Source organism: Phragmites australis, chromosome 3 (assembly GCF_958298935.1).
Source record: "Phragmites australis chromosome 3, lpPhrAust1.1, whole genome shotgun sequence".
In the NCBI taxonomy this organism is placed as follows: domain Eukaryota; kingdom Viridiplantae; phylum Streptophyta; class Magnoliopsida; order Poales; family Poaceae; genus Phragmites; species Phragmites australis.
Window position 1 is genome coordinate 43759859 of NC_084923.1, and position 13072 is coordinate 43772930.

General features: G+C 44.2%; 2 protein-coding genes across 2 annotated transcripts; one reads left to right on the forward strand and one right to left on the reverse strand.

Moving 5' to 3' along the window:
• Window positions 1–1533: 1533 nt before the first annotated feature.
• Window positions 1534–6380, forward strand: LOC133913249 (WD repeat-containing protein PCN-like). Its single transcript, XM_062356347.1, has 11 exons — window positions 1534–1857; window positions 1970–2110; window positions 2456–2777; window positions 2854–2917; window positions 3132–3245; window positions 3331–3493; window positions 3656–3806; window positions 3887–4467; window positions 4953–5134; window positions 5256–5510; window positions 5758–6380. The coding sequence occupies exons 1-11, from the start codon at window positions 1684–1686 to the stop codon at window positions 6059–6061; spliced, it is 2451 nt and encodes an 816-aa protein (XP_062212331.1). The 5' UTR covers window positions 1534–1683; the 3' UTR covers window positions 6062–6380.
• A 4348-nt stretch (window positions 6381–10728) lies between these two features.
• Window positions 10729–13022, reverse strand: LOC133913250 (putative pentatricopeptide repeat-containing protein At3g28640). The gene has a single exon (XM_062356348.1). It carries the CDS (start codon window positions 12436–12438, stop codon window positions 10882–10884), a length of 1557 nt encoding a protein of 518 aa, XP_062212332.1. The 5' UTR covers window positions 12439–13022; the 3' UTR covers window positions 10729–10881.
• Window positions 13023–13072: the final 50 nt, after the last annotated feature.

Here is a 13072-nt window from a genome sequence, read left to right on the forward strand (position 1 = left end):
AACTTACTAGCAATCTATTTTAATTGGTTTGATTAAAAACTAAGCCAATATTTAACTAAAATTAAAAAAACTACTTTATAACTTATAGCAATTTTTATGCTCAAATAAATTTCCAAAATTCAAAAAAAAAATCACTAATTCTTATCATGAGATGCACTAATTTATAAAATATTTTTAACCCTAAATTATTTGAAAAATAAGTTTTTTTAATACTCTATTTATATGTATGTTTACCATTTTATATGATATTCTTATAGAGGGGATAAACATAATCTCTTCTCAAACAAGTTAAACATATGCAACTAATCAAATAGACTTTATTATATCTCCTCAGTCTAACTAAATTCCGTCTAACTTACTATATATGTATATATATATATAAGCTAGGCTAAGTCATACGAGTAACTAAATATACTTGATGCTCTCTTCGTGGCTACCGTTCCTTGGATGGCTTCGCTTCCAGGGAATGCTTGACAATGGTGCTATCTCCTCCCGTATTCTTACCACTCTTTTTTTTTTCTCTTTGAGATTGCTAACTAACCAACATTCATTCTATCCTTATCCATCGAACACTCCCTAAAAATTTGTGAGGTTTTAAAAAATTGTTGAATTATGTTTTAAAAAATTGTCGGCATGTTTTAGAAGCTGTTGAACTAGGTTCACAAATTCTTGTCGGCTTTACCAGTAAATTAGGCTTCAAAAGTTATTACTTGATTTTCATAAATGCTGAGAGGTGTTCACTAAATATAAGCCTCTATTTACTTAGAGTATGAACAATACTATATACTTATAATTAAGTGTTTTAAAAAAGATAGTGTTAAATACATACATAAAAATTGTAATTTTAAATGCAAACAAAGATGACATGTATTTAAATATAGTTAGCTATCTTATTAGCACTAATATAAGAGTCTGGTTGACAGATCCCAGAGCAACTTTCCAAGTGGAATCAAGGGAGCTCTGTCAAACAACCATTTTCAATTTTAACTGTAGAGTGGAGTCCGTGAAAGTGATTATCTGAAATGAACTAGATGTTGAAAACTGAAAAAATAGCTTTTCTTATTCACTTTCTACGCAACATCTATTTCTCCATAAAACTTACTATAGATAATCATTAGAAGATCATTTTTAACTACAAAATCACTTCACTTGGAGAATCAATCCCTCCAAAAAATTTGGATTAGAGAGAGTTCTATCAAACATACTGTAAATAGCGATGCTTAAGTAAGTATATTGCCCTTCGTCTAAACATTTGTGCTAATGTAGTTAAGAAAAAATTCAAATTTTTAGTTAATATATTTCCTAAATACCTTATTGTACATACATGCTCGTAGGACCATTGTGATACTGGAACCAAACTGCAGAAAGATTTGTTTTTTTAGAGACAGAGGTACGCAACAGGTTTTGCTATTTAAAGGCCTAGCATCAGGTCGCTGATAAACTCTTAAGCCCACTGGGCCAAACCGCTGCTTCGAACGTAGCCCGCACGCACACTATCCTGCTCGCCCTCAAAACCCTAACTTGCTGCGAAGTGCGAACCGCCTCTCTCGAGCGCCTCCCACTCCCCTCGCGCCGCCCCCACGCTGAGCCATCGCGGCCATCGCGAGGCGCTCGAGCTCCCCTTCAGGAACCTTATAGAACGCCCGGGTCGCCAGCGCCGGCACCGCATCGGGCCGCCGCCCCATGGAGAAGCTCCGCGTCCACCGCTGCGGCGGCGGCGCGGTCGCGTGGTCGCCCTCCCCCGTCGTCGCTCTCGCCACCTCCCCCTGCGCCTCGCAGGTCGCCGCCGCGCGCGAGGACGGCTCACTCGAGCTCTGGCTTGTCTCCCCGGGCTCCGTCGGCTGGCACCACCAGCTCGTACGCTTCCCCGCACCTCCCCTCCCCCTACGCATGACCGTGCGGTTTCCTGCGATCATCCTGGGGATTTTCAGTGACTTGATTGGTGGTTTGGTGGTTTGTGTGGGTGCAGACGATACAGGGGAACGCCGAGTCCAGGATCACGTCGCTGGTGTGGGGGCGGAGAGGCGGAGATGGCGAGAGCGGGCGGCTGCTCTCGTCCAGCGTCGACGGGTCGGTGGCCGAGTGGGATCTCTTTCACCTGCAGCAAAAGGTGGCTCGTTTTGTGTGCTTACACTACATTTCGATTTCCGTATGCAATTAGATTTTGGGATAGTGATTGTACGGGTTAGTGGTAACTATGAACTGTTAGTTATAGGGGAAGTAGGGTGAGAATTGATGTCGAACTCGTGTGATAATGAGCTAAAGTTATAATTTTGTATGCGTAGTAGGTTGTAAGTATGTTTGGGCTCCTTAACCTACCGGGTGTAGAGAATGCAAAACTATAGGAATGCTACCTAGATTCATACTCACTTTCACCAGATGATTTATCTGGGATATCTACTAGTCATTTTAGGTTCATGGATATCACTAATGGGTTTGCTATTCTGTTTTGTAGACTGTCCTAGATACTGTTGGAGTACCTCTCTGGCAGATGGCTATGGAACCTTCAGATGATTCCTTAAAGTCTGAGATTAACGGCTCAGGATTTGCCATCAATGGCCATGCAAATCATAATGACTGCAGCGACTCTGACGTAAGTAATGTTGATGATGGTGACAACTCCGACGATGAAGATGGTTCTGCCAAGACAAGCTCTTCGTGCAATGCAAATGAATTCCAGCGACTGGCCCTTGCCTGTGATGATGGTTCGGTACGCTTGTATAATGTACCTGAATCAGGCGCATTGACTTACTACAGATCTCTCCCGAGAGGAAGTGGTATGTCCAGTTATCTTTCATTTTCGGTTATCTTGACAAATTTCAACTCTGGTAGTTACCTTCTTCCTTCTTACAGGGCGGGTTTTGAGTGTGACATGGAGTAATAACGCCAGACTTATATTTTCTGGAAGCAGTGATGGGTATGTTTAACTATTGTTGGTGTAAACAGATTTGTATGATATAATGTCTGTCTGCCTTATTCTTTCCATACAAACATAAATATACTGCCCAGCATTTTGTTGTTTTTAATATTTCTCAACTACGTCTGATTACATTTTCATCATTTTTTTTGGTTGGGACTTTGCTTTCTTCATGACATAATTTTTTATGGTTTGTTCTTGCTTCTATTGGCAGTTTAATTAGATGCTGGGATTTGACATCTTTCCATGAAAAGTATCGTATCACGGCTGGACTAGGAGGAGCTGGTATGGGACCTGAACTTTGTATCTGGTCATTATTGTTTCTGAGGTGAGATGAAGTGCCTATTGTTGTCTTTTAATTTCCAATTGTTCCCTGTACTGTTCTAGTGTTGATTATTGTTGCTGCTTTCTAGGTGTGAAACCCTTGTTAGCGGAGATAGTACTGGTAGTGTACAGTTTTGGGATAGCCACCATGGAACTCTTTTACAAGCTCACTCTAATCATAAAGGCGATGTGAATGCACTAGCAACTGTGCCTAGTCAGAACAGGGTGTTCTCTGCAGGGTCTGATGGGCAGGTTGGTAGCATTACTAAAACAGCTAATAGGTTTTACTGAAAAGAATTTACTGAGCACATCCACCGTTTGTTTTGCTTCTGTTAATTCGAAATTCCACTGCTTCATACTAATTTGTCAATGACTTTCCATTTCTTTTGGCTTACTAACTCGGCGACTTTCCAGGTAATTTTGTACAAAGTATCAAAAGATGAGTTTGGTGCTCATAAAGATATGGCCAAAGAACAAGTGCGCAAATGGGTCTATGTGGGATATGTAAGATCTCACACTCATGATGTAAGGGCATTGACCATGGCTGTACCAATTTGTAGCGAAGGTTTGTGATGATTTTCTAGCTGCATTTACTTGGCTTACCTCTACTAGTGCTTACGCAGAATTATCTGTTCTGTTCTCTAGATGGTTTACCAGAGGAAAAGGCGGTGAAGATTCGCCGTCGTGAAAAACCTGAATTCAGTTACCATAAATGGGCCCATCTTGGTATTCCGATGCTAATATCTGGTGGTGATGACACTAAGCTCTTTGCTTATTCAGCAAGGGAGTTTACTCAATTTGCACCTCATAACTTCTGCCCTGCACCTCAACGCCCTTTGATAAATCTGGCAAGAGATAGTACAGTCAATGGAGATTCTGTAATGCTTGTCCAATCTGCCAACTGGTTGGATGTTTTACTTGTGACCGTTCAGAACCAGTTAACTCCAAGTACATCATCTAGAGGCGATGCTACAATACGACACCTTGCTCGTTTGAAAAGCAAGGGGTCCCAAAAAATCATTTCTAATGCTGCCTCGACCAATGGAACACTTTTGGCCTATTCGGATTCTACGAAGCCCTGCCTTTTCGCACTAAAGCATAAGGGTGGAAAGAAGTACAGCCTTGAAAAATTAGAGCTGCCAAAACGTTTGCCTTGTTCTCAGAGTATGCTGTTTACTGTTGACTCGTCAAATTTGATACTAGCTGGTCGTGATGGAAAAATATATGTAAGTCTTTCTATAATCCTGTCATAGGAGACATTATTTTCAGTATATGGTTTCCTATCCGCCTGCTAAACTTTATCATTTGTTTATTTAGTCTGAAATCACATGTAGCCTACATACTACAGGAGAAAATAACACATTGCCCACTGTCCATAGATTCAACTTTAACATTTCATATGCCAAACTTTTGAAACCCACTCATGTGACGAAATTTACTGCTCTATCTGCGTGAGCCTACTTGCAAAAAAAACCAATGCCTGATAGTTTTTAATTGGGTGCGCATGATTGGAATTTTTTGTGTTTTGAACTATGAGCTATGTAGTATGTCAGTTACCAGATGTTGGATTAGATATTGGTTAATGGCAAGGTGTCTATAGCCCAATTACAGATCACAATCAAACGAGTCAAGATGCGAAAATCATTGTCTGTTCTGTTTCCTTGCATTTTGTTAGTATCGTTTTATGCTGACTATTCTTCATTTCAATCAGATCATAGATATTGCATCAAGACATATTTCAAATGTGTTTCACCCTACAAGAAAGATGGCCGGAACAAAATTTTCTTCTAGAGAATCACCTGTGACAAAAATGTTCCTAAGTGCAGACGGGCAATGGTTGGCTGCAGTTAACTGCTTTGGGGATATTTATGTATTCAATCTTGAGGTAGAAAGGTATGCAACAAATTGATACTCTGACTTGTCTTGCATGTGCGTTTTCTTGTTACTTGCAGTCATCTATACTATTAATGCCATATTTCTGTCATCACTTAACTTCTTTTCCTGATATATGCAGGCAACACTGGTTCATACCTAGAATGAATGATGGTTCTGTTACATCTGGTGGCTTTTGTCCCAAGAACAATGCCCTTGTGATAACTACATCTAAAAATGAGGTGTATGTATTTGATGTAGAAGCAAAACAATTAGGTGAATGGTCCAAGCGCTATACACATCACTTACCCAGAAGTTTCCAGGAATTTCCTGGAGAGGTGATTGGCCTCTCATTTCCTCCGCAGAGCTCGTCATTGGTTGTGGTCTATAGTACAAGGTAACCTTCTCTTTGTGATTTATTTCTTCTCATGTCTGAACTCACTAGTCCACAAGCTTCATACTGATTTGCAGTACTGAGTTGATCTGTGTTAGAAAATGCCCTGAATCTATGGATGCCTTTGAGGAACTTAGCAGTTGACATATATGAGAGCTTGTTTAGTGGCTTGCTGTATTGATGACTTGATGTGTGAAACTTTGGTTACTAACCGATGCATATGTTTCTAAATATCTCCTTTACTTTTCAGGGCAATGTGCTTCATTGATTTTGGATTGCCTGTTATTGAGGATGTTCAATTGTTGAATGGATCAGACAGACCAGCAGAAAAGCTAGACTCACAAAAGAGTACAAAAACAAAGCAAAAACGTAGGGCCCGCGAGGAAGATTTTAGACAAGAGAAGAGGAACAACTTTGACTTCTTTGCGTTCAAAGATCCAGCCCTGTTTGTTGGGCACCTATTGGACAGTTCAATTCTGATAGTAGAGAAGCGATGGATGGATGTGGTTGAAGGTTTTGGAGCGCCAGTTCACAGACATATATACGGGACATGATTCACGGTAACATCTCAACCTCTGGCACGTCGTGACAGGCAACACATTCTTTTTTTTCAACTGAGCCATGGCAACCATCGATCCTCCCGCATGCTATCTTTTGAAAAGTTCCTCGAATTTGGCAGCATAACATGGCTGCCGCATCTAGCTCTAGCATGTGTGTTAATGGTGTATTCTTATTCTTTTTTGCTTCACTTGAGTAATCTAGTGGACTCTCAGCGCCGGTTTGCCATACCATGTCACTGCGCAAAGTTTTGTCACATGTAAACACTGTATTATTACTTACGTTACTGTTAATTCAATATATATTGTTTGCCTCTGGAAGGATGTTATCTGTATACATGAGGCTAAGAGCACGAGGACACGACCGCACTGTTTCATTGGTCTCGGTTCTCAATTTTCTGAACTGCACTATCGAAGTGTTTTCCAAATGGCTAGGAGGCAGAATCGCTGATCGGCAGTGTTTCATACATGCTTTCAAGTTGTTTCCTGTCACCGATGTTAATTCAGTTTTACGAGTTTTTTGGGGCCATAAGATTCTCCAAAATTTATCTCGTCATATTTTTCCTCTACACTTCTGCCATTTAATAAAAAATCTTAAAATTTATATAATTTACTTATTTTTACTATCTATCCTCGTCATTTAGCCTTTTTATCTGGTCACTAGTTAGAGATATAGAACATGTTTTATTAATAAAAGTAAATGAAAACTTAAGGAGAAATTAGTGAAAATATTATGAGAAAATTAGTAGATAATCTCATTCTTTTGATCCTATCTATAATTAGACTACGATAACGCTTTCGATATATATATATTTTTATGGTGTATTTACATCTTCGTACTTAAATTTGTGCTTAATATTATCATATTTAATATTTATATTTTTATTACAATACACAAACACTTAGCTAGTACAGTGTAGTAATGAGCATACCTACATCTGAAACAAGGTCTTTCTGTGCAGGGACTAATAGAAACAGACCCAAAATGGTAGCATGTCTCAGTCTACAAAATCTTGTTTCACGATAAATGCCAATGGCTATCTATTTACTTGCATTTGTATCGTCTGCAGTTTCATTTATTAGTCTTTCTTAATGTTACAACTGTTTTCCTCCAGAGAAATGTTCAAATTTCTCTGCATGTGGTAGAATTGAGTGTAGACATGCTAGTATACAATTGTATATGATAAGTTAATATAAATACACGGGACAACAAATAAGGTCAAGAATATAGTAGACTCTGATTTCACATGGAAAACCTTTACAGGAGAAAAACCCCGGTACCCTGAAGGCAATCTTTACTATATCAAGAGAGTTACAAACATAGAGAATTTAAAGTGATTCACCAGCTTATCCCGTATGATTTACAATAGATATAAATGAAAAAGTTACAAATCTACTCCGATGTCTAGCTCTTCAGTCTTTTATCATCATGGAGATCTTACAAGTCTCCTTTCCCTTCTTAATCAGACGATAGCGTAGTTTTTAATTCCTAGAGTCTTGTGAGAACTCTAGTTAATTTACATCTACGTGCTTGCACCTACAGAACACCTTCAATTAAGTTATGTCAAATGGTCGTTGTTGTCAAGCCTCTTGTCCATGTATATGTAAGTAACATTATATGAGATATCAAAGGAATGTTGCTAGGCTCATCACTTGGCTTTGATGCCATATTCCATCATGCACAGAGTTCAAGCTACAAGTTTTGAATTGTGTTCGGCCTCATCGGTCACGAACATGACAGCCAAAATTAGATGGATGCCATCGTAAAATTATTCATATTGAAAGATACCATCATCTATGAGAATGATATATAGGCCTAAGATCCACATATCATCCTCACACTGATAATATTTTTCAACTTTTACAATTTTTACGATGGCATCCAGTAAATTGCCCTAACACGATATGTCTAACCTCGTCAGTTAGGACATAGTAAGGTTTTTCGGCCTCGTCAGTCATAAAAAATAAGGAATTGTATATGAGTATTTCTACTAGAATTTCAGTATCATGGAACATGGCCTTGCTTCAACATATTATATCTAATCGAGGCTATACATGACACTTCTGAGACCATTGCCAATTAGCATATCCTGGCTTCTTTAAAGGGAAAGCATTATCAGCACATGAATGCAAATATTCACAAAGTGTGCTACTTGTGACTTCAGATCGTTGTATCATGGTTCACCTCAACCTGTGCCTATTTTTGCCTCTCCCCATATTGTTTACCATTCTTAATTACCTATCATCTGTGTACCCAAAATAATGATATAAGTACAACAAGCTTCATGGATAATACTCACTGATCCATCACCAATCTCTTCTTGTTTTGCCATTTTAACAGTCGTTACACCATAGAAGCTACACAATTCATATCAAACGCAATTCTACTACTCAAGATCATCGATCTATTTTAGTTTTCTCTGTATACAACTTCGTCCGAAGGGCATGTGTGTGGCTGCAAGACGGCACCAATCTTTTTAGCCCACCTGTAACGTGTAGTGCATGTGTACCGCCACCAAGATAAGCACCGTCATAGTGTTGGTATCCTTGAAGACCATCTGCAAGGCTCATGAGCGCTGCCATTGAAATGGTATGACTGTGTGAACCACCTTGTACCTGTGAGGTGCTACACGCCGCCATCGAAATGGTATGAGTCATATGGATTGTTCGTACCTGTAAGGTACGATATGCTGTCGTCGGAGCGGCATAGGTCGTAGGGACCATGCGACGCCATCGAAATGGCATCTGTCATAGGGACCTCTTGTACATATAGGCGCGAGTACGCCGCCGCAGGAGTGGCATGAGTCGCGTGGACCTCTTACATTTGTAAGGCGTGAGTATGCCATCGCCAGAGCGGTATGGGTCGCATGGCCTTTTTGTACTTGTAATGCCGCTAGAACAACATGCACATCTTTTACGTGTAAGGCGTGATACACTGCCACTGAAATAGCATGGATCATATGAACCGTCTTGTACCTGTAAGGCGCTGAAACGTCGTCGCCAAAACGGTTTGTATTTAGGGTTCGTTTGGCAGGACTCTAGATTCTCACAAAAACGTTTCGATTTTAGATTCTTTTTAGAAATGTTTCTCTAGTAAATTCCTCTCAATTTTCTGAAAACGTTTGGCAGTGAATTCTGAATTCTTGAAGAAAAATGATCTAGAAGTGAATCGAAATGGTGAACACCATTTTAGATGATTTTTCTGATAGTGTTAAAAATGAGAAATATTTCATATGGTTCATGGTGAAGCGTTTCACGTTGCGACGTGTTTGACAGGGATTTTGAAGAATCACCAAAAAAAAATTGAAACTTTATTGCAACCAAATAGGACCTTATAAGACCGAATCACCACCGCCAAAGACAGCGTGGGTCTTGTAGACCACTTTATCTGTAGTGCGCGCAAGCGCATTGCGTCCCCGCCAAGACGGTATTGTTTTTTCGGCCTTTAGCCACCTGTATAGCACGCGCTGCCGTCGTGCTATCCCCGCCGTGCAGATGGCTAGTCTGATAAGATTCTCCGGCGGCGGGCGTGGTGGTATTTTTCCCACGACATCATCGATACAACCTGAGAGAGAGAGAGAGAGGAAGCCATATCGTTGGTGTCGACGCCGGATGACGACGATACGATCGGCGCGAGGCCACCAGCCGACGGCGGAACTCCAACGCAGACTGGAGAGATGCAGCCACGAACGTGCTGGGCTGCTAGCAGGGAGATCAAGTCCTGGTGGTGGTGTATGTGTTGGAATTTGGATGGATGTATGTGCCAGATGTTGGCTTGATGCGGGTGAAGACGTAGAACATAGTGGAGGAGATCCATCTGTGCGGAATGGCAGCCGGGAGACCGGGCTGCCAATAGAGATATCTCCTGCCTGTCTGGTGGCGGCGAGCTGTTGTGATTTGTTTAGGGATTTTTCTAATCACCCTCCCTCTCCTGCACGCTGCAGGGTCAACATCTTTTAATCCTAGGGGGCTTGGGTGAGCGCCGCCACAGCTGTTGTGAGGCTCGTGAGATTACGAAACTTCGTGCCGTTTGTGAGGAGATCGATTTTACGTATTTTATGGTTGTAGTCCCTGTTGTGATCCTTATTGAGTGTTCAAATCTGAGAACGAATTAAGCTTCATCTTAGCCGCACTCATGGGGAAGTAAATTTTATAGGATTGGATTCTATAAAAACTCTTTTTCTTTTTCTTTTATAACATGTATTCTTTCTTCTCTTCAATCAAGCTGTTAGATCAGAGAATGTGTGAATAGATTAGATTCTATAGAATTTATTTCCTACAAACTGCTTGCATGCATGCAAGAAAGTCATACTGCACCTCCATGCACATGCTAATTGTCCCCAATTGCGTGATTAGCTCCAATAATGCACTTATGTATAGACCTGCTGCCTGGTGGGCCTGTTGCACAGATGAACACGGTTTCCACCATCCGAGTATTATGCAAGCTAACTTGTTCAATTAACTATGCATGGCCGCACTTATTGATATTTGATCATCGACCATGCAATCCCTAGTTCACGTATGCATGCAAACCGTGTGCATCCTTCTAGTCAATTCTTGTTTTGGCACCTATACATTTCCATACATGCAGCGGCTGATGAGTGGGTGCAGCTCAGCTCATTGTATTCTCACATTGTATATTAGTCAGCATGCTTACATTTAGCACCTTGCCACGTCATTAAGCAAACTCTTGTGCTTCACTTCCGCACCAAATTTATACTTGAAATCGCCAGTCGCATATATGTCTGTATTGAGATAGCTTCGCTCACCATCAACTTAATTGCATCAAGCCTAAAAAAATCAGGCACCTATCGTATTTAATAGATAAATGAACATGACTTTTCACGAGGGCACGGCAAAAACCTCATCTTACAACAACAATGCAAAAAAAAAAAAAAATCTTCTTCCTCGTCTGGTTTGCGCCCCATCTGGTCCGCCAGCAGCCGGAGCACCTCCCAAATCTCGAAGCGGCGTGGGTGCGCCTGGTCGTCGGCGACGAACGAGCTCACCTCCCCGTCTACCTCTACGGCGCTGTACGCAGGGACCTTCTTGATCCCACGGCTGCCTATCAGCTTCCGCACTCTCCGCGCGTCGTCTTTCCGGTTGGCGTCGAGGTAGATGTTGGACAACTGAATGTACACGCCCTCGTCGGCGCTGCCGCCTAGTTTCTCGAGCTCCCTCGCTGCCACTTCCGCCAGCTCGACGTTGCCACAGTTCCGGCAGCCGGCGAGGACCGAGCCCCACACGGACGCGAGCGGGGTCATCGGCATTGTCTCAATCAGCCCCACCGCAACCTCCAGCCGCCCGACCCGGCAGAGCATGTCGACCGTGCAGCTGTAGTGCTCGTGCCCCGGCGCGACGCCGTACCGGCTGCGCATCTCCTTGAGCAGTCGCAGCCCATCCTCAACCTTCCCGGCGTGTGCGCACGCGGAGAGCGCCCCGAGCACCGCCACGCCGTCCGGCCTCACGCCGTCCTCCCTCGTCATCCTCTCCAGGCACGCGATCGCCTGCGCCGCCATCCCATGCACCGCGAACGCACCCACCATGGTGCCCCACACGTACTCGTTCCGCTCCGGCATGCCGTCGAACACCCTCACCGCCTGCTCTAGGCACCCGCACTTGGCATACATGCTGACCAGCGCGGAACCCACGAACGCGTCCCCGAGCAGCCCCGGTGCGGTCCGCTCCACGTACCGGTGCACCCACGCCCCGCAGTCCAGCGCGCCAGCCTGCGCGCACGTTGCGACGGCCGTCGTGAGCACGACGGCGTCTGGGGCCGCGCCGTCCTCGAACATGGCCCTGAACACCGCCAGCCCCTCCACCGGCAGCCCCGCGCGCGCATACGCCCCGATGACCAGGTCGTAGTGGATCGCCTCCCGCCGCGGCAATCCGTCGAACACCCTCCGCGCGAGGTCCGGGCGGGGCGCGTAGAGCTGGATCAGCGCGGTGGTGACGTAGTGGTCGGAGGGGAACAGCGCGATCTTAGTGAGGAGCGCGTGAAGCTGCTGCCCAGCCCCGGGGGAGTGGGTGTCGTCGAGTGCGGCGGCGGCGGCAGAGAGCGCGAAGGGGAAGGAGAGATGGTCCGGGGCGGGTAGGGGTGCGGCGGGGGCGAGCATGAGGCCGAGGAGGCGGAGCGCGAGGCGCGGGTGGGACGGGGAGGCGGCGCGGCGGGAGAGGGCGCGGAGGAGGGAGTTGAGCGCGAGGAGGGAGAGGTCCGGGTGGCGCGGGAGTAGGCCGGCGGTGGTGAGGAGGGCCTGGACGGGGAGGAGAGGTGCGGCGGGCGAGGCGACGGAGGGCAGGAGGCGGGAGGCGAGGAGGGAGTGGCAGAATGCGAAGGTGGCCTTGGGGATGTACGGTCGCATGCTTGGTCGCATTCGCAGCGGCGGGAACCGGCGTACACGTTTATACTTGCACAGGTAACTCTATCGTCTTCTCTTCCCAAACAACACCAGACACCAGCTCCAAACCTCAACCGTTTTAACGGTGAGGCTACTTTGTTACAGCTTCTGGGACAGTATTCGGCCAAGAAAACTAAGACTAGTACTATGAATGGAACGAACTGTGTCTCGATGGTCATGAATCCCGGCGCTGAGAGTGAGAGATCATGCTCATCTCCAATGCATTCTTGACCATAAGAGAATCAACTTCAAGAACAATGTGAGCCATCGCCGATGCCAGGCTAGGCGGCCAAGTTGGGACGGCCAGACGGTCATCACACGCGGATGCACATGCACAGACGAGGTAAACCACATGTGCGCGCGGCCGCCTGACGATCAGTGATCCCAGGAAGGACCAGGGTGAAGTGGAAGAGCCTGCGAAACTCAGTTTTGGAGTGATTTTTTCAATGTATCACTATCTCAGCAAGTAAATAGCTCTACTACCTAACGCCGTCCCGTATACAAAAGCATTACCGTAAGGCATGCTGATATTCCAGCATCTAGCCTGCTCAACCTCCTCGTGCACTCTTGCACAAAAGAAATGTATGCTTTGATGGCGTCAACCATTAAG

What these genes read in the sequence shown, in the direction of transcription:
- LOC133913249 (XM_062356347.1), top strand. Translation starts at nt 1,684, where the DNA reads ATGGAGAAGCTCCGCGTCCACCGCTGCGGCGGCGGCGCGGTCGCGTGG. An exon ending in TGTACCAATTTGTAGCGAAG is followed by an intron (nt 3,807 to 3,886) that starts GTTTGTGATGAT and finishes TCTGTTCTCTAG; the next exon opens with ATGGTTTACCAGAGGAAAAG. An exon ending in GTTGTGGTCTATAGTACAAG is followed by an intron (nt 5,511 to 5,757) that starts GTAACCTTCTCT and finishes TTTACTTTTCAG; the next exon opens with GGCAATGTGCTTCATTGATT.
- LOC133913250 (XM_062356348.1), bottom strand. Translation starts at nt 12,438, where the DNA reads ATGCGACCAAGCATGCGACCGTACATCCCCAAGGCCACCTTCGCATTC.